General features: G+C 43.7%; 1 protein-coding gene across 1 annotated transcript; it reads left to right on the top strand.

Moving 5' to 3' along the window:
• Positions 1 to 211: 211 nt before the first annotated feature.
• Positions 212 to 857, top strand: LOC124673639 (protein dead ringer-like). The gene is made up of 2 exons (XM_047209681.1): positions 212 to 429; positions 527 to 857. Exons 1-2 carry the CDS (start codon positions 212 to 214, stop codon positions 855 to 857), a joined length of 549 nt encoding a protein of 182 aa, XP_047065637.1.
• The last annotated feature ends 18029 nt before the right edge of the window (positions 858 to 18886 follow it).

Genomic DNA, 18886 nt, shown 5'->3' with positions numbered 1-18886 from the left:
CAACTCTGGTAATTTTTTCAAGTAAGTGCAACTTCTGGGGCAGGTCGTAACAGATTGAGCAATTCTGGAGTTAAACGAGAATTAAGCGGGCGGTCCCACATGTCATAGCAAACGTCCGTTAGGGCACGCTTCGGCTCCATCTGTGTCTGTTAGGGCACGATTCGGCTCCATCTCTGTTATTTCCCCCCTTTTCTTTTTCGACCGGTCGGAGATGGAGGAGGGCGATGGCGGCGGCGGCGGCGCTGCTGGCGGTGGTGGCGCTGCTGGCGGCGGTGCTGGCGGACAAGGCGGAGTGTATGACGACGGGTTGGATGACCTGTGGCCGCCGACGCACGTTTCGTCGGAGCATTTCCTGGCCCAGATGTGGGAGGACGACCCGGCCGCGACGAACTCGACCAGGACAAGCAGCCACGCCGATGGAGGAGATGGGTAAGTTGCTCTACTCCATCTAGCCGTTGTTATGTATCTTCCTCTCAAGCCCTTAGGTCCAATTTTACTCATTTGGACATTTCTATTTGCTTTGTAGCCTAGACACTGAAGTTTGGGATGTGAGGATACAATTTGAGGATGGTCAGGATATGGTAGAGAACCAAATTTGCCGTGATGACCTGACTTACATGAAACTAGTTTCAATGCTTGAGCCCCGTGGCTATGGATTTGGGGATTCTATGTACTGTAGAATTCAAAGTGAAATGGAATTGGTTGAGAACAATGCTAAAATATATGAGCTGCTACTGCATTTTGATTCAACAAAGGTGTTAAACTTGACTGCTAAGAGGGGACTACATGGTGTTGATAAGAAATTAAAAAAACCAAACAAGGCAGCACATCAGGGGATAATTGTTCTAGCATTGTAACTTATTCATCTCCAATTGTGTTGGATTTCAGTGAGCCACCTGTGTATGCCGTGGATGAAGATGGTCAATTGTTTAATAGCCAAGTTGGTAGTAATAATCCTGTTGGGCAGGGTTCACACAATCATCCTCAGTTCTATGATGTTGATGAAGATGCAGATGTTGAGCTGTCAGATAGTGATGAGGATGCAGATGTGGGCACACATGATGCAGCATTTGACATGGGAGACTTAGCTGATTCTGTTGAAATCAGGATGAAGGAAAAGGCTGAAGCTGATGAGATCTTGGAGGAGATGAGAAAGCAAAAAGAGGATCCAATGTCACACTGCCAAGGTGATACAGATATTGAAGATTTGTTTGTAACTGAAGAAGAAGCAGGTGCTGAACCATGTACTGAGGTGCCGTTGAAGAAAATGAAGCTACCTGTTAAGAGAAAAGGCCCCACTGAAAGGTCACATTCAAGTGTTGTCGTCGAACATGTGCGAGACTTCATACCATCTGATGATGAGGACAAATGCCCTGGTTTTCTGCCTGAAGATGATGATGATGGGTTTCAGCCATTGTCGATGATTCTACCTAAAGGAAGAAAGAGTAGAGCAAAGAAGAGGCCACCTAGGGTATGGTATGATGAGAGGATGCTGCAAGCACATGAGCAACTAGCAGAGCACATGTGTTTTACCAATGTGGAGCAGTTCAGAGATGCATTGGTCAACTTGCATATAGCACAAAGTAGGAATTTCACCTATCATCGAAACTCTGATGTTAGAGTAATTGCTGATTGCATAAATAAGCCAGCATGTCGTTTCTATATTACTGCATCAGAGATAAAAGGAGAGAAGACCTTTGTCATTAGGAAGATGAATCTTCTGCTTAAATGGAACCAAAGATGGATTCCTAAAAGTGTGCAGGCCATTCATAGGTACTGCATTTGCTCTTTTCAGTTGTTGTTGTATTGCTAATTTCCTATACTACTGCATTTCTTCATAGGATGATGTGAATAATTGTTTGTACTGCAGGTTTGGATGGTTGCTTCATCAAACTCTGCACTGGTGCTCAAATACTAGCTGCAACCGGCCGAGATGGAAACAACAACATGTTCCCTATTGCCTTCGCAGTCGTCCCAAAAGAGGACACAGCCAATTGGTGTTGGTTTTTGACTCAGCTGAAATATGCTTTGGGAGGAGAACAAGGAGAATTTGGTCCTTACACAATTATGTCCGATAGGCAAAAGGTTAGTCCTATTTGTCTTACCTCATATGCTAGTCTTACCTCATATGTCATGGTAGTGTTACTGAAACTGCAAATTGTTATATAAATGGACAGGGACTTCTCAAAGCAGTGACCCAAGTGTTCCCTTCTCTCACCAAAGATATTGTCTAAGACACATTTACGCAAACTTTCAAACGGCTGGATTCAGGGGGAAGATCTCGAAGAAATGCATGGATAGAGCCAGCTATGCATACCATAAGGACCAGTTTGAGGCTGCAATGGAGACTTTAAAAGTGGAGAGTGAAGAGGCTTGGAAATGGCTGAGTCAGATCCCACCCCACACATGGGCACGGCATGCATTCGACACCAACTGCAAGACTGACCTAGTTGTTAACAACCTCAGTGAGGTGTTTAACAGATATATCTTGGATGTTAGGAAGAAGCCGATAAGAACAATGCTTATTGGTATAAAGAACAAGTTAATGGTTAGGAATCATGAGAAGAGGGTTGCTGGACAAACTGCTAGGTGGGTGATCACACCACATTTCATGGAGCAGCTAGAGCTAGCCAAGAAGTACTCCAGGCCTTGCACACCAAGAATTTCAGGGACTGATCTGTGGGAAGTGACTAATGGAAAAGGTGATCAGATACATGCTGTTGATTTGGCAGCTAGAACATGTGGATGCAGGAGATGGGATGTCACAGGGCTCCCTTGTAATCATGCTTGTAGTGCTATAATCAAGGCCAAGCAAAAAACCAGAGGACTATGTGAGCAAATTCTTCATGAAACCCATGTACATTGAAGCATTCAAGCCTATGATTTTCCCTGTGCCTGGGCAGCATGACTAGCCAAAGACTGACTCTCCGGACATCGTCCCTCCTGATTTCAAGATCACTAGAGGGAGAAAGGCAGAGAAGAGAAGAAAGGGCAAGTTTGAGAAGCCCAAAGCTAAAGATACATCTAGGATGGGGACAATAACCTGCTCAAACTGCAAATTGCAGGGACACAAGTACACCAGTTGCACTACGCCGTTGAGGCCTGATCTACTTGTTAGAAAGAATAAACATGTGGTTAGTAAATTGTAGCCCAACCTGCTAGTTATTTGTTTTTTTACTTTTGAACTTGCTTTCCTAACTATGACTTGCAACTTGTAGCCCAATAGAGGTGAAGATGATCCAAGTGCAGCTGCTGCTCCTCGACCAAGTACTGCTCCTGGACCAAGTGCTGCTGCTGCTCCTGGACCAAGTGCTGCTGCTGCTCCTGGAGCAAGTTATGCTGCTCCTCGACCAAGTGCTGCTGCTGCTCCTGGAGCAAGTGCTGCTGCTCCTGGAGCAAGTGCTGCTGCTCCTGGAACAAGTGCTGCTGCTGCTCCTCGTCGTCGTCATGTTGCTACTTCTGCTTCTACAGCCTGTAGCACTGCCCCACCAGCAAGACCACCAGCAAGAGCACCAGCAAGAGCTGCATTTGCTCCACCAAGATCTACTACACCATCGACAGAGTCAGAATACGAAGCCGGCTATCCAGCCTACAAAAGGACAAGGACATGGGGTTATATGAACTGTGGTTATGTTGACCCAGATCATGATGCTGGCCCAGATCATGATGCTGGCCCTTCTTATCGAGTGCTGAATGAACTGTACTCATCGGTTATTTTGGTTGTACTCGATGACTTATGGTGCATATGTATGGTGCTCCATTTGATGACTTGTTGTATTGTACTGAATTATGACTTGTCAGTACACAAATGGTGCTCCATTTGATGCTTTCATGAATTACTAGTTAAATTCTGATCAATTGTGCCTTGGCAGTATATAAATGGAGCTCCAGATGATGATTTCATGACATACTTGTTAAATTATGATGAATGATGCTATACTGTGCCTTGGCAGTTGATGAATTACTTGCTATATTTGATGAATGATGCCAATTTCATGAATTATGCATTGTGAGCACACAAATGGTGCTCCATTTCTTGCATTTGTCAGTACAGATATTGTGCTGTCAGTTATACTTGTTGTTGCTACAAACTCCGGCGACCATAAATGGGCGGCGCCACCGTGCCGCTTCTAACTCCGGCGACCATAAATGGGCGGCGCCGCCGGCGACAACATAAATCAGCACAGCATGAACAATTCAAATACAGAAAAATTCAGTTAAGTCAAGAATAATTCAGTTAAGCCAAGAATAATTCAGAACACACAGCAAAAGTAACACAAAGTGACAGTACTTGCATTACATCATAAGATCAAACTAGTTCCATCTCTGGTACATAATTCAGCACAGCATAGTACTTGTTACATGCTAACATAGGTCACCAAGGCACAAACTAGTAAATTATTACATGGAAACAACTCATTCTCCACAAATTTCAGCTATCTTCTTCATCTTGTCCTTCTGAGCATGGGATTGCTTCAGGAGTTCTGCAACATAGTACTCCAGCCTCTTCTTTTCCTCCTTCAAAGTTGAGCATTCATTATCTGTCTTGGGCCTCTTTGCCAGCTCATGCTCCAGCCTCTTCTTTTCTTCCCTCAGTGATATCACTTCTTGCTCTGCCTTCTCTCTCTTTGCCACTTCAAGCTCAAGGTCATGAGAAGTTATCTCTGATACATACTCCAGAGCATTGCCCACTTGCTTGTGCAACTCCATATTCTTCTTCTCCAACTCTTTTTTCTGTAATGTCGGTTGGTAATTCTTAGTGGCATACTCCACATTACCATGTATCCTCTCGTCCCTCTCTTCATCATGCATGGCCCAAAGCTTGACCAAACTCCTCTGCAGTGGAGGTGGCCATGGCCCATCTACCCACTCAACCTTGTCACACATCTCCTCATCCTATATTATCAATCAAAATCCATCAACAATTATATGAAGGCAGTACCTATATTTTATTATATGAAAAGGCAATTATATGAAGGCAGTACAATTATATGAAGACAGTAGCTACATCCATCAACAAAATTGCATGTAATACTAAAAAGGCAGTAGCTATATCCATCTTGTTATCCTAAATAGGCAGTAGCTATGTCCATGTTATTAAATTATAGTCATCCTACAAAGGCAGTTGCTTTATCCATCAAAAGGTGCAGTACATACTACTATAATTCTGTTCTTATTAAATTGCTTACTAATCTGGTCATAACAAACTAAGCACTGGTCATACTATATTGCTTCACTTATCTAAATCACAGAGAGGCAAGTGGTCATACTATATGGTGCTACATTCTCTGGTCATACTATATTCTTTGGTCATACTATATTGTGCAACATAGACATAAGAAATTGCAATGTGCATTACAGTTCCCAACCTTGCATCCACAAGCCAGAAATCTCCTGCCCGTGTTCTCTCCTTCGAAGCAAACCAACCTGTACATTGGCATATCATGGTTGCACCTCAAATCGCAATCGTCGTACCCGGTGAACTCGGTGTCCAGAATTGTTTCTGGTATCTAAAAGAACGAACAGGGAGGCAAGATCTAAGCTTCAATCCACATGTCTATGATTCAATCGACAAATCCTAAATCGTACAAACCCTAACCCTACTAAGTGACCAGGGAGGCAAGATCTTACCGGCTTGCGAGGGCTGAGGCCGTGGCCGTAGTCGAAATCGGACAGCAGGCTGTCGTCGCTGCTCTCTCCGTCATTCCACGACGGCATTGCGACGGCGAGGCGCGGCGGGGTGCGTCCTGGCGGCGCGGCGGCGCTGCAATCGACCGGAGCGAGAAGAGAGAGAGAGAGAGGTGGGCCGCGACTGACTCAACTGGCGCACCTGGTCGAGTCGAACCGGCTCTCTTATCTGCTCCTGCCCTAACGGCTCAGCAACGGACGTTTGCTATGACATGTGGGACCGCCCGCTTAATTCTCGTTTAACTCCAGAGTTGCTCAATCTGTTACGACCTGCCCCGAAGTTGCACTTACTTGAAAAAATTACCAGAGTTGGTACCTACTCGCAACCGTTGCCCCAAAAGTGGTATGTATATGTAATTTACTCCCCCCCCCCGCACTCTCTATGATGTCCGTTGCTGTAAGATTCCTGCAACAAATTTTGAAAATTTGCCCTCCCACCTTAGTACTGTTCAGTTTCTTCAGTCCATTGCATTTTGCATCTAGCCACCTACATTTTCAGGGTTTTTGAGAAGTTTCACCTCAGCACATGCTGCGTTTTTATTGTCTCTCCTCACATCTCACAAACATTTTTTCAGAATAATTTATTTTTCATACAAGTTCACAGTAAGGATTTTTCAATAGCAAATAATTGATCTTTTAAGAAAACACAAAGTAACTGATGATTCATGTGAATCATTTAAGATAAGTGATCAATATTGGTGCATAATCAAATATTGCTAATTTTCATGTTCCTGTGTTACCCAGTTGTTGTTTCACGAGGCTGATGCATTTTCAGTAGTTCCCAATTCAGACTTCCAAAATAAATCAAGAATATCCACAAATGTAGAGTTACTTTTTGACTCACTGCAATAAAGAATTTATAATTTTTTCAACTGAAATGAAATTTTTAACAAAGATGAATTTTTTATTTCTGAAAGATTTTATCATGTTTTTAAAGTTGTATACATGTTTCTTCCAAGATTCATACACACTTCATATACTCCCTCCGATTCATATTAATTGACTTCAATATGGATGTATCTAGAACTAAAATATGTCTAGATACATCCATATTAGAGTCAATTAATATGAACCGGAGGGAGTAACATATTTGAAGATTCACTGAAACTTCTCTGTTTCATTCCATATTCACAAAGTGTATCAAGATACGTAAAAGTTCTACACGAATTTAGAAACTAAATCCTGAAATCCACATAAAATAAACTTGAAACTTAGTGGATTTATGATGGTGTCAACATATATTCATAAACAATTTCATAGAAACAAAACGGTTTCATAGAAAATCCACAAAAAAACTAAGAATCTTCATTGAACTTCAGTTCAAAGAATATACGAATGTTCACTTTATTCAACACAGATTTAGAACGAACCATCTTATTCAACGGGGAAACCGGATCTGAAACCAAAAAATTGAACAAAAGTAACAAATGAAAATAAAGAAATAGAGGTTCGTCAGATCCAGGCCCTCCAGGCCAGATTTGGGATCTCCATGGCCAGATCAAGCTCCATGGTCGGACACGGGAGGAGGGGTCTGGGGCCACGGGGACGGGCTCGAGGAGGTCCCTGGCCTGGGGGACGGGCTCGAGGAGGTCTCTGGCCTGGGCGCCTCCCTGCTCTTCTTCGCCTCGCCGGAGAGAGGAGCAACAGGAGAGACGGAGGTGTGGTAGCTGGTAGGCGGCGGGAGGAGAGGAAATGAAGGGATTAGGGTACGGGGCCAGAGTTTTCCCCTCCCGGGGAGATCTTATAGTTAATTTAGAATTTGTTAGGGGGTTAAATGTAAAAATAACCAAGCCTTTGACTGGTGGACTTTTGCACGAATCTTAAAAGAACGTGTGGTACAGATAGTGCCAGAGGGGCTTACTACATTAGGGAAATCCGCACTCGTAAACGGCGTTACACACGCAATGATATCCAAAGGGGGTGGTAGCTACCCTCCTTTGCAGCAGACAATTTTCGATAAATTTAGATAAATTTAAATCATCTTTTTTATGGACTGGAAATACTTTTGAACTTACATGCATGGGTGTGCGTGTTTTCGCCACCGTCCGTTTTGTTTTGAGATTCGGATAAAAGTAGGGTGAGAGAAAGAGAGCACTTTTCCATCTACCATGTAGAGCGGGAATATCGAGGAATAAATCGACGTTGATGGAAAATCCCACACCTATGCGAGTAAATACAAATCTCGTATATGGTATTATCAAACATGATAAACAAGAAAAAAGAGAGAAATAGTAAGTCTATAAAATGCCCTATATCGTGAGAAGAAATTAACAAAAAGAAAACTATAGATGTCCTGCATAAAAATATTATGTGGCAAGAAATGACTATTTCATACAAGAAAATTTCCATATATCCATTGCATAATGTGGACTAGTAGCCCTAAACGTAAAAGGAAATTAAAAAGTCACAAATAAAATAATCAGTTGTGCAGCTTGAGCATTGGCTCTTTATAATTAGGGGCGTAAATGGTACGGATAATTTTCGCTCCGAATCCGCATATACATTTTTAAGGATAAGGTATGCATTTTTAGAAATCCGACGAATATGAATGCGGATGTGGATAGTGGTCAAGCGGATATCCGACGGATGCGGTAGCGGATAGTGTATTGTGTGGTGACCCAACATACCACTGCATGGTGTAGTATGCAAGTCGTTGACATAACACCAATGAAACACCGTTCCACTAGTATTACATCCCTCAGAGTGGTACAACAGAAACATATGCGGGTTCAAGGCATGTCTATAGAATTACAACACCAACTCTTTACAGAAGATCAACACAGCCTCCTACTTTACAATGAGGTAAAACTGCAAATAAACTCCAGAAGAACGACTCGTAGTCTAATCTTATCACGAACTCTATTTATAGAGGATTTGACTAGCTATAGAGGCTATGTCTAGATTCTAACTAATTAGGAGCTAGGATTAGGGAGCTAGTTTCCTTCTACTGCTAATCTAGGTTTTCTTCATGGTGGATGTGGTGTTTGACTCTTCTGACAGGGTCCTGTTCCTTGAAGTAGTTGTTGACTCCTCGGCCTTCGAGTTGCACTGTAGATCCTCCTTAGATGCCCCCATATCTAAGCAGGGGATTTAAAGATGGATGAGTACGAGCGTACTCAACAAGTTTATTATAGGAAAGAGGTGTTTAATGCACTTGCTACAGCCATAGACCAGAAAGCCATAGGCAATGCAAGTTTTGTAAACATTTCTTGAAAATGTTGCTTTTATTCTAAAGAGCTACGTTCGTCAGCCTTCACCAGGTGTCTAGAACTTCATGGAGTTCCTTTTCGGCCGCGTTCGCAGTTCCATAACCCGGAACAGGGAGTGATAGGTCACGATTCGTTACACTCCGCAGAGGTGTGTTGCTTTACCCATAAGAGATCTTAACCTTGGTGCCAACTGGGCGATCTTTCCCGTCCACACTTCCATGGTGTGAGGTCCGGTATAAGGTCCCAGCCAATCATTGCATTTCTCCCGACCCCGCACACCCACCCTTTGTTGCAGTTCTGCCTTGGGTCCTCGCCGGTCAGCATATCCATTGGATACCATCCGACCTCGACTATCAGGTATCATGACCTCGATACCTTCGCCGGTCGCTGCGACCCATCATAGACCGCATTACCGTGGGGAGTTAGAATGGGATCCCCACCCACCGGTTGTTCTCGCAAGACACAACTGCTACGGTAAGCGCATCCGTTGATGTACGAGAGGAAGAAATACAACTGACTACTCCGTCCCACTCCAGATCTTATGGTTAACACGGGTCTTACGGCACCAAAATCATTGGACGACATTTGTTGTTGATCCTAGATGGATACAAACCCATTACAATGGAACCTCCACCATACTCATACCATGGTTCCATTGCCCACCACATAGTCATATTTATAGTTATGAAAGTAGCATTTTGTTTTTCATGCAAGAGTGATAAGCACAGTACTTTGCAAGTAATTTGATAAAAATACTCAAATTGACATGGGCAAGCGATGAACTTGTCTTTCTTGACTGCAAGATTATGCAGGCAAGGACTCCGATACGGGATAACTCCAAATTCTGAAATAGCATCATCGTCCGGTAAGGATAATATTTAAAAGATTGGCAAATATGCTATAATGCATAAGTATGAGATGCAATCGTCCTTAGCGTAACCTAACACCGTTGAGTTAGTGAAAGTATAGAGATGGTAAACCTAGAGGGGGGGGTGAATAGGTTTCTACAAGTTTTAATTCTTTCTTTGCAATATTAGGCTTTGCGGAATATAAAGGTGGGCCTAATGCAAACTAGGTGAAGCAACCTATATGAGGATACAACTAACTCGAGCACGAAGGCTCTCACAGGCGATTAAATCACAAGTAAGGAGTTCGGTTAGAGATAACCGATAGCACGCGGAGACGAGGATGTATTCCCGTGTTCCCTTGCTTTGCAACAAGGTACGTCACGTTTGGAGGGGTGGAGGTCCCACGAAGGATTCCCCACGCCACGAAGGCTCACCCTATTCTCCGGGGCCTATCCCACGAAGGAATAGCTCACTCACTTGTGGTAGACTTTGAGGTAGCCTCCAAACCTTCACAATCTTGCCCGGAGCAAATCCACAGCCCGGATGCTTCCGGACTCCTCTTGCCCACCTAGGGTTTCCAAGGAACCCTAGGAAGCAAGCTTCTCGATGAATACAAGGGGGAATGAGATTTGGCTTGGTAGAACAGTAGATCGGGTCCTCCTCTAACGATTCCCCGGAGGGATTTGAGTTTGGGTGGAGGAGGAGGTAGATCCGAGGCTTTTGGTGTTTCTAGCAATGGAGTAAGAGAGAGAGAGCTCAAGAACAGCTTGTAGTGTAGTGCCTAGCTGTTCAGAGGTAGGAGAAGGCCTATTTATAGTGTTCTTCGAAATATGGCCGTTGGTCACTTGCCACCTCAGCTTTTTCCTCGAGAATCCTGGTTGACCGGGCCACAGACCGGACAGCCCGGTGGTGAGGCCGGTCGGACCGGACCAGCGGCCGGACACCCTTTGCATCGTCCTGGGGCTCCTCCAGTTGGCGGCCGGTTGGCGCCCGGTTGGCGACCGGTCGACCGGGCCGTGCGCCGGACCCGCCGGTCTGTAGGCCGGTTGACCGGTCGGCAACCGGATTTGCTATGTTCTCGTGTGGAGCCCGGTTGGCGGCCGGTCGACCGGGTCGTGCACCGGACTTGCCCCGGTTGGCGACCGGTGGACCGAGCTGTGCGCCGGACTGGCCGGTTGCTGGCCCGGTTGGGCCGGGCTGCAGACCGGATTTCTGCTGTAGACCCCTTTTCGATTGTTGTTGAAGTGGGGGGTCTCCTTTAGCCTTCTTGTTCCTTTGATACACCATTTATGCCTCATTGCCTTATACCTGAGATTATCCTTACAAACATATTAGGCCAAATACTCTAGCACGGTGTCATTGTTACCAAAATAATGGATAAGGGTAAAATACCCTTACAATCTCCCCCTTTTGGTATACAATGACAAACCGAGCTAGAGTCACAAATAGATATTATGATAAGCTCTAAACCTTGATTCCATATAAGATATTACGACAGCTCCCCCATAATGTGTGCACTTGGAGAATTTGCGTTTGAATGCAAAGTGCTCCATTTGTGGAACATGAGAAGCTCCCCCAATATCTTTAGGAAACAAGCATGGTATGGAGATGGGCATATCAAGATATATAAGCATAGCACACATAATCATCCTAACATAGAGTAGCACACATAATAGTCGTCCATACACATCCATACACGAATTATTGGAAGTAGCAAATGGTTCTTGAAAACTCAAAGCAAATAAGCACAAGCCATATAAAATCCAAATAAAGCAACTCCCATGGCTTGTGGCAATCAAAGAACCCCGTGGTCCTAGACTCGACTCTCTTCTCCCCCTTTGGCATCGGAACACCAAAAAGGCGAAGAAAAGAGGAGAGAAGCTATCGCACCCATCAGTAGAACTCATGCCCGGTCGAGTAGGAGCTCTCGCCATCGCCGCGTGCAGCCGCATCACCCTCATCCTCATCACCATCGTCATCGGCGGGGGTAGGAGCACGAGCGAGTCCTAGGAGGGATGGCACCATGAGCGTACACGGAGAAGTCGAAGTTCTGGATCATCTCATCGGTAAGGAGAGGCATCTCCCACCGAGGTGCTACCACGGGCTCCATCTCGGGTCCGGAAGGAGGAACAGGGTGGTTCCGTGAGGCCATGAACTCATTACGGCGCCTCCGTGTCTCCTGGTTCACGGTAAGGCTCGATGTGCAACATCATTGGTGTTCTTGCACATTTGCCACATGCTTTGGAGAAGAAGCGAGCGGCACCATGCTTGGAGCGCCGAGAGTAGCTGGAGCTAGCATCATGATCATGGTGTTCCTTGGAACGGCGCTCGGTGGAGGGCATCATGGAGGGAACGTCCGGACGAGTGGCCTCTCGAATGGGTATCCTGAATGGGTCCATGATGACTCTTTCACCAAGAACGTTGAGAGGAGCGGGAACAATGTAGTTGATGTGCTGCTGAACATACTGAGCATAGTTGGGAGTCATGCGGTCCATAACTGCACGCTTCAGTTCATAGTGGATAAGATCACAGCCATCAATCTTCCTTACCCTGTCAGGATGACAATAGTACATCAGATTTAGGTGATAGTTCCTGACTTCACTTGTGTCGCCAGACTTGCTGATGAGGCTTTCACGGAACATCTTGGCAAGGACAAGGTATGAGTAATACATCCCAGAGATAGTGGGAGGTCCAGGTGTAGGGTTTGCAGGATAGCAGAAGGAGATGTCACCCTTAGTAAGCTTAGACCGTGAATGAATCTTGTACCCTGGAGCACTATCACCATCACAACCCATGGCTGCACGGAACTGAGAGTAGGTGCATGAGTACTTTTCCTTGCCATTCATCCAGGTGATGGTGCGGTCCTCATCATCATGGAAGAAAATGGTGCGGTGGAGACCGACGGACTAGGAGAGGACAGGGTAGGATCCTCTTGGTGATCATCAGGCTTCAGGCACACAAGGTCATACAAGCCCATACCCTTCAAGGTTTCAACCACAAAGCGGTACTTTGTGGCTTCATGCAAGGCAAGCTCTTCAGGATTGATGGCCTTGGGCGATACAATATCACCATTCTTCATAAACTCATGAGAATCATAGTAACCATCCCATAGGGCTGCTTGTGTCTTGGTCCGAGAAGAACTTGTCCCCACGAGTGTAAGTCCGTTGCTCAAAGCGATACGGATTCACCGTCCTCATTTCCTGCCACTCAACACGGTTTGCATTCCCAACATTGAAAGTGGGCACTATTTCATCATCCTCTTGGGCGGCATGCTTATCCTTTTTCTTGCCACCAACAGACTTGGTTCTACCCCCAGCTGAGCTGCCAATATCAGTACCCTGATGAGCTTGAGGAGGTACGCGACTACTAGAACGGCGGGGAGGATCAGCAGTCCTTCCTCTCTTGGAAACATTGCCACGTGTCTCACCACTCCAACTACCTGTGAATGAGAAAATAGAGCAAGGATAGCAGTGGGGTAAGTGTACATGTCATCAGTAAGAGGGAAGCCAAAAAGCATAGCATATATCCAAGTGTATTGATGAGATTGTGCGAAAACTGGGCAATCCGGCGCACAGGCCGGTCCAACAGGGCAGCAGACCGGACAAGCCGGTTGGCGACCGGTTGACCGGGCCGCACGCCGGGCCGGCCGGTTGAGCGGCCGGTCGACCGGGCTGGTGATACGTCTCCGACGTATCGATAATTTCTTATGTTCCATGCCACATTATTGATGATATCTACATGTTTTATGCATACTTTATGTCATATTTATGCGTTTTCCGGAACTAACCTATTGACGAGATGCCGAAGGGCCAATTGCTGTTTTCTGCTGTTTTTGGTTTCAGAAATCCTAGTAAGGAAATATTCTCGGAATCGGACGAAATCAACGCCCAGCATCTTAGAATTGGACGAAGCTTCCAGAACACCCGAGAGTCGCCAGAGGGGGGCCACAGGCCCACCACACACCAGGCTGGCGCGGCCAGGGTGTGGGCCTCGTCGACCCTCCGACTCCGCCTCTTCGCCTATATAAAGGACCCTGACCTAAATCTTCGATACGAAAAAAAGCCACGGTACGAGAAACCTTCCAGAGCCGCCGCCATCGCGAAGCCAAGATCCGGGGACAGGAGTCTCCGTTCCGGCACGCCGCCGGGACGGGGAAGTGCCCCGGAAGGCTCCTCCATCGACACCACCGCCATCTCCATCAACGCTCGCTGTCTCCCATGAGGAGGGAGTAGTTCTCCATCGAGGCTCGGGGCTGTACCGGTAGCTATGTGGTTAATCTCTCTCCTATGTGCTTCAATACAATAATCTCATGAGCTGCCTTACATGATTGAGATTCATATGATGATGCTTGTAATCTAGATGTCATTATGCTAGTCAAGTGGATTTTACTTATGTGATCTCCGGAGACTCCTTGTCCCACGTGTGTAAAGGTGACAGTGTGTGCACCGTGTGGGTCTCTTAGGCTATATTTCACAGAATACTTATTCACTGTTATGAATGGCATAGTGAAGTGCTTATTTATATCTATTTATGATTGCAATGTGTTTTGTATCACAATTTATCTGTGTGCTACTCTAGTGATGTTATTAAAGTAGTTTATTCCTCCTGCACGGTGTAATGGTGACAGTGTGTGCATCGTGTAGTACTTGGCGTAGGCTATGATTGTGATCTCTTGTAGATTATGAAGTTAACTATTGCTATGATGGTATTGATGTGATCTATGCCTCCTTTCGTAGTGTGAAGGTGACAGTGTGCATGCTATGTTAGTACTTGGTTTGGTTATGTTGATCTGTCATGCACTCTAAGGTTATTTAAACATGAACATCGAATATTGTGGAGCTTGTTAACTCCGGCATTGAGGGTTCGTGTAATCCTACACGATTAGTGGTGTTCATCATCCAACAAGAGAGTGTAGAGTCTAGCATCTATCTATTTATTCTGTTATGTGATCAATGTTGAGAGTGTCCACTAGTGAAAGTATGATCCTAGGCCTTGTTCCTAAATACTGCTACCGTTGCTTGTTTACTGTTTTACTGCATCTGTACTTCCTGCAATATTACCACCATCAACCACACGCCAGCAAGCACTTTTCTGGCGCCGTTACTACTGCTCATATATATTCATACCACCTGTATTTCACTATCTCTTCGCCGAACTAGTGCACCTATTAGGTGTGTTGGGGACACAAGAGACTTCTTGCTTTGTGGTTGCAGGGTTGCATGAGAGGGATATCTTTGACCTCTTCCTCCCCGAGTTCGATAAACCTTGGGTGATCCACTTAAGGGAAACTTGCTGCTGTTCTACAAACCTCTGCTCTTGGAGGCCCAACACTGTCTACAAGAATAGAAGCACCCGTAGACATCAAGCACTTTTCTGGCGCCGTTGCCGGGGAGATCAAGACACGCTGCAAGGGGAGTCTCCACAATCCAATCTCTTTACTTTGTTTTTGTCTTGCTTTATTTTATTTACTTTCTTTGTTTGCTGCACTTATATCAAAACACAAAAAAAAAATTAGTTGCTAGTTTTACTTTATTTACTGTCTTGTTCTCTATATTGAAAACACAAAAAAAATTAGTTACTTGCATTTACTTTATTTAGTTTGCTTTATTTACTACTGCTAAAATGAATACTCCTGAGAACACTAAGTTGTGTGATTTCACTAGTAAGGCATAATGGAAAACAATAAAAATATGAGAGATCTTTATGAACTTTATCTTGAATTAGGACATGATGTGTTTGAAGAGAAAATTAAAAAACCTATGGAACTTTATATGCATGATAATGCCAATGTTATTAGTATGAATGCTTTGAACACCATTGTTTCTAAAGCTATGAAAGAATTTAAGCTTGGGGAAGCTGGTTTTGATGAGCATGATATTTTTAGTCCCCCAAGCATTGAGGAGAAAATTTTCTTTGATGATACTTTGCCTCCTATTTATGATGATTATAATGATAGTGGTCTTCTGGTGCCGCCTGTTATGGAGGATAAATTTGATTATGATTACAATATGCCTCCTATATTTGATGATGAGAATAATAATGATAGCTACTTTGTTGAATTTGCTCCCACTATTACCAATAAAATTGACTATGCTTATGTGGAGGGTAATGATACTTTTATGCATGTGAATAAAGATGTTTTATGTGATACTTATATTGTTGAGTTTTCTCATGATGCTACTGGATATTATTATGAGAGAGGAAAATATGGTTGTAGAAATTTTCATGTTACTAAAACACCTCTCTATGTGCTGAAATTTTTGAAGTTACACTTGTTTTATCTTTCTATGCTTGTTGCATCATGCTTCATGAATTTGTTTATTTACAAGATTCCTTTTCATAGGAAGCATGTTAGGCTTAAATGTGTTTTGAATTTGCCTCTTGATGCTCTCTTTTGCTTCAAATACTATCTCTTGCGAGTGCATCATTAAAACTGCTGAGCCCATCTTAATGGCTATAAAGAAAGCACTTCTTGGGAGATAACCCATGTGTTTATTTTGCTACAGCAACTTTGTTTTATATTTTGAGTCTTGGAAGTTGGTACTACTGTAGAAACCTCTCCTTATCTTAGTTTTATTGCATTGTTGTGCCAAGTAAAGTCTTTGATAGTAAGGTTCATACTAGATTTGGATTACTGCGCAGAAATAGATTTCTTGCTGTCACGAATCTGGGCCTAATTCTCTGTAGGTAACTCAGAAAATTATGCCAATTTACGCGAGTGATCCTCAGATATGTACGCAACTTTCATTCAATTTGAGCATTTTCATTTGAGCAAGTCTGGTGCCTCAATAAAATTTGTCTTTACGGACTGTTCTGTTTTGACAGATTCTGCCTTTTATTTCACATTGCTTCTTTTGCTATGTTGGATGGATTTCTTTGTTCCATTACCTTCCAGTAGCTTTGAGCAATGTCCAGAAGTGTTAAGAATGATTGTGTCACCTCTGAACATGTGAATTTTTGATTATGCACTAACCCTCTAATGAGTTTGTTTCGAGTTTGGTGTGGAGGAAGTTTTCAAGGGTCAAGAGAGAAGGATGATATACTACGATCAAGAAGAGTGAAAAGTCTAAGCTTGGGGATGCCCCGGTGGTTCATCCCTGCATATTTCAAGAACACTCAAGCATCTAAGCTTGGGGATGCCCAAGGCATCCCCTTCTTCATCGACAAATTATCAGGTTCCTCCCTTGAAACTATATTTTTATTCGGTCACATCTTATGTACTTTACTTGGAGCGTCTCGTGTGTTTTTGTTTTTGTTTTTGTTTGAATAAATGCTTGTGTGGGAGAGAGACACGCTCCGCTGGTTCATATGAACACATGTGTTCTTAGCTTTTATTTTTCATGGCGAAGGTTGAAACTGCTTCGTTAATTGTTATATGGTTGGAAACGGAAAATGCTACATGTAGTAATTGGTAGAATGTCTTGAATAATTTTATACTTGGCAATTGTTGTGCTCATGTTTAAGCTCTTGCATCATATACTTTGCACCCATTAATGAAGAAATACATAGAGCTTGCTAAAATTTGGTTTGCATAATTGGTCTCTCTAAGGTCTAGATAATTTCTAGTAAAGAGTTTGAACAACAAGGAAGACGGTGTAGAGTCTTATAATGTTTACAATATGTCTTTTATGTGAGTTTTGCTGCACCGGTTCATCCTTGTGTTTGTTTCAAATAACCTTGCTAGCCTAAGCCTTGTATCGAGAGGGAATACTTCTCATGCATCCAAAATCCTTGAGCCAACCACTATGCCATTTGTGTCCACCATACCTACCTACTACATGGTATTTCTCCGCCATTCCAAAGTAAATTGCTTGAGTGCTACCTTTAAATAATTCAAAATTTATCACCTCTGATTTGTGAATGTTTTATACTCATGAGGAAGTATGTGGTGTTTATCTTTCATTCTTGTTGGGCAACTTTCACCAATGGACTAGTGGCTTCATCCGCTTATCCAATAATTCTGCAAAAAGAGCTGGCAATGGGATTCCCAGTCCCAAATTAATTAACCTAAATGGACACTCCTCCATGGTATGTGATTTTTGGACGGCACCCGAAGGATTCGGTTAGCCATGGCTTGAGAAAGCAAAGGTGGGGAGGAGTGTCATCATAATAAAACTAAAATAAAAGGCACTCCTTCATGGTATGAGATTGTTGGCAGGCACCCGAGGATTCGGTTAGCCATGGTTTGTGAAAGAAAGGTTGGAAGGAGTGCCACCCAAAAATAAAAATAATTCATGGGAGCCGCTCTTTGAGTTTGTCTGGCAAGGGGGTTAGAGTACCCACTACCATTCGTTGACAACAACAAACACCTCTCAAAACTTTACTTTTATGCTCTCTTTATGTTTTCAAAAACCAAAGCTCTAGCACAAATATAGCAATCGATGCTTCCCTCGTCGAAGGGCCATTCTTCTACTTTTATGTTGAGTCAGTTCACCTATTTCTCTCCACCTCAAGAAGCAAACACTTGTGTTAATCGTGCATTGATTCCTACATACTTGCATATTGCACTTGTTATATTGCTTTACATTGACAATATCCATGAGATATACATGTTATAAGTTGAAAGCAACCGCTGAAACTTCAATCTTCCTTTGTGTTGCTTCAATACCTTTACTTTGATTTATTGCTTTATGAGTTAACTCTTATGCAAGACTTATTGATGCTTGTCTTGAAAGTACTATTCATGAAAAGTCTTTGCTTTATGATTCATTTGTTTACTCATGTCATTTACCATTGTTTTGATCGCTGCATTCATTACATATGCTTACAATAGTATGATCAAGATTATGATGGCATGTCACTCCGTAAATTATCTTTGTTATCGTTTACCTGCTCGGGACGAGCAGAAACTAAGCTTGGGGATGCTGATACGTCTCCGTCGTATCGATAATTTCTTATGTTCCATGCTACATTATTGATGATATCTACATGTTTTATGCATACTTTATGTCATATTTATGCGTTTTCTGGAACTAACCTATTGACGAGATGCCGAAGGGCCAGTTGCTGTTTTCTGCTGTTTTTGGTTTCGAAATCCTAGTAAGGAAATATTCCCGAATCGGACGAAATCAACGCCCAAGCATCTTAGAATTGGACGAAGCTTCCGAACACCCGAGAGTCGCGCAGGGGGGCCACAGGCCC

The sequence above is a fragment of the Lolium rigidum genome, chromosome 7 (genome assembly GCF_022539505.1).
Source record: "Lolium rigidum isolate FL_2022 chromosome 7, APGP_CSIRO_Lrig_0.1, whole genome shotgun sequence".
NCBI lineage: Eukaryota > Viridiplantae > Streptophyta > Magnoliopsida > Poales > Poaceae > Lolium > Lolium rigidum.
This window is presented reverse-complemented; position numbering and strand designations above follow the sequence as displayed.

Coding starts and splice junctions, on each gene's coding strand:
- LOC124673639 (XM_047209681.1), top strand. CDS start 212: ATGGAGGAGGGCGATGGCGGCGGCGGCGGCGCTGCTGGCGGTGGTGGC. Junction 430..526: donor CACGCCGATGGAGGAGATGG/GTAAGTTGCTCT, acceptor TTTGCTTTGTAG/CCTAGACACTGAAGTTTGGG.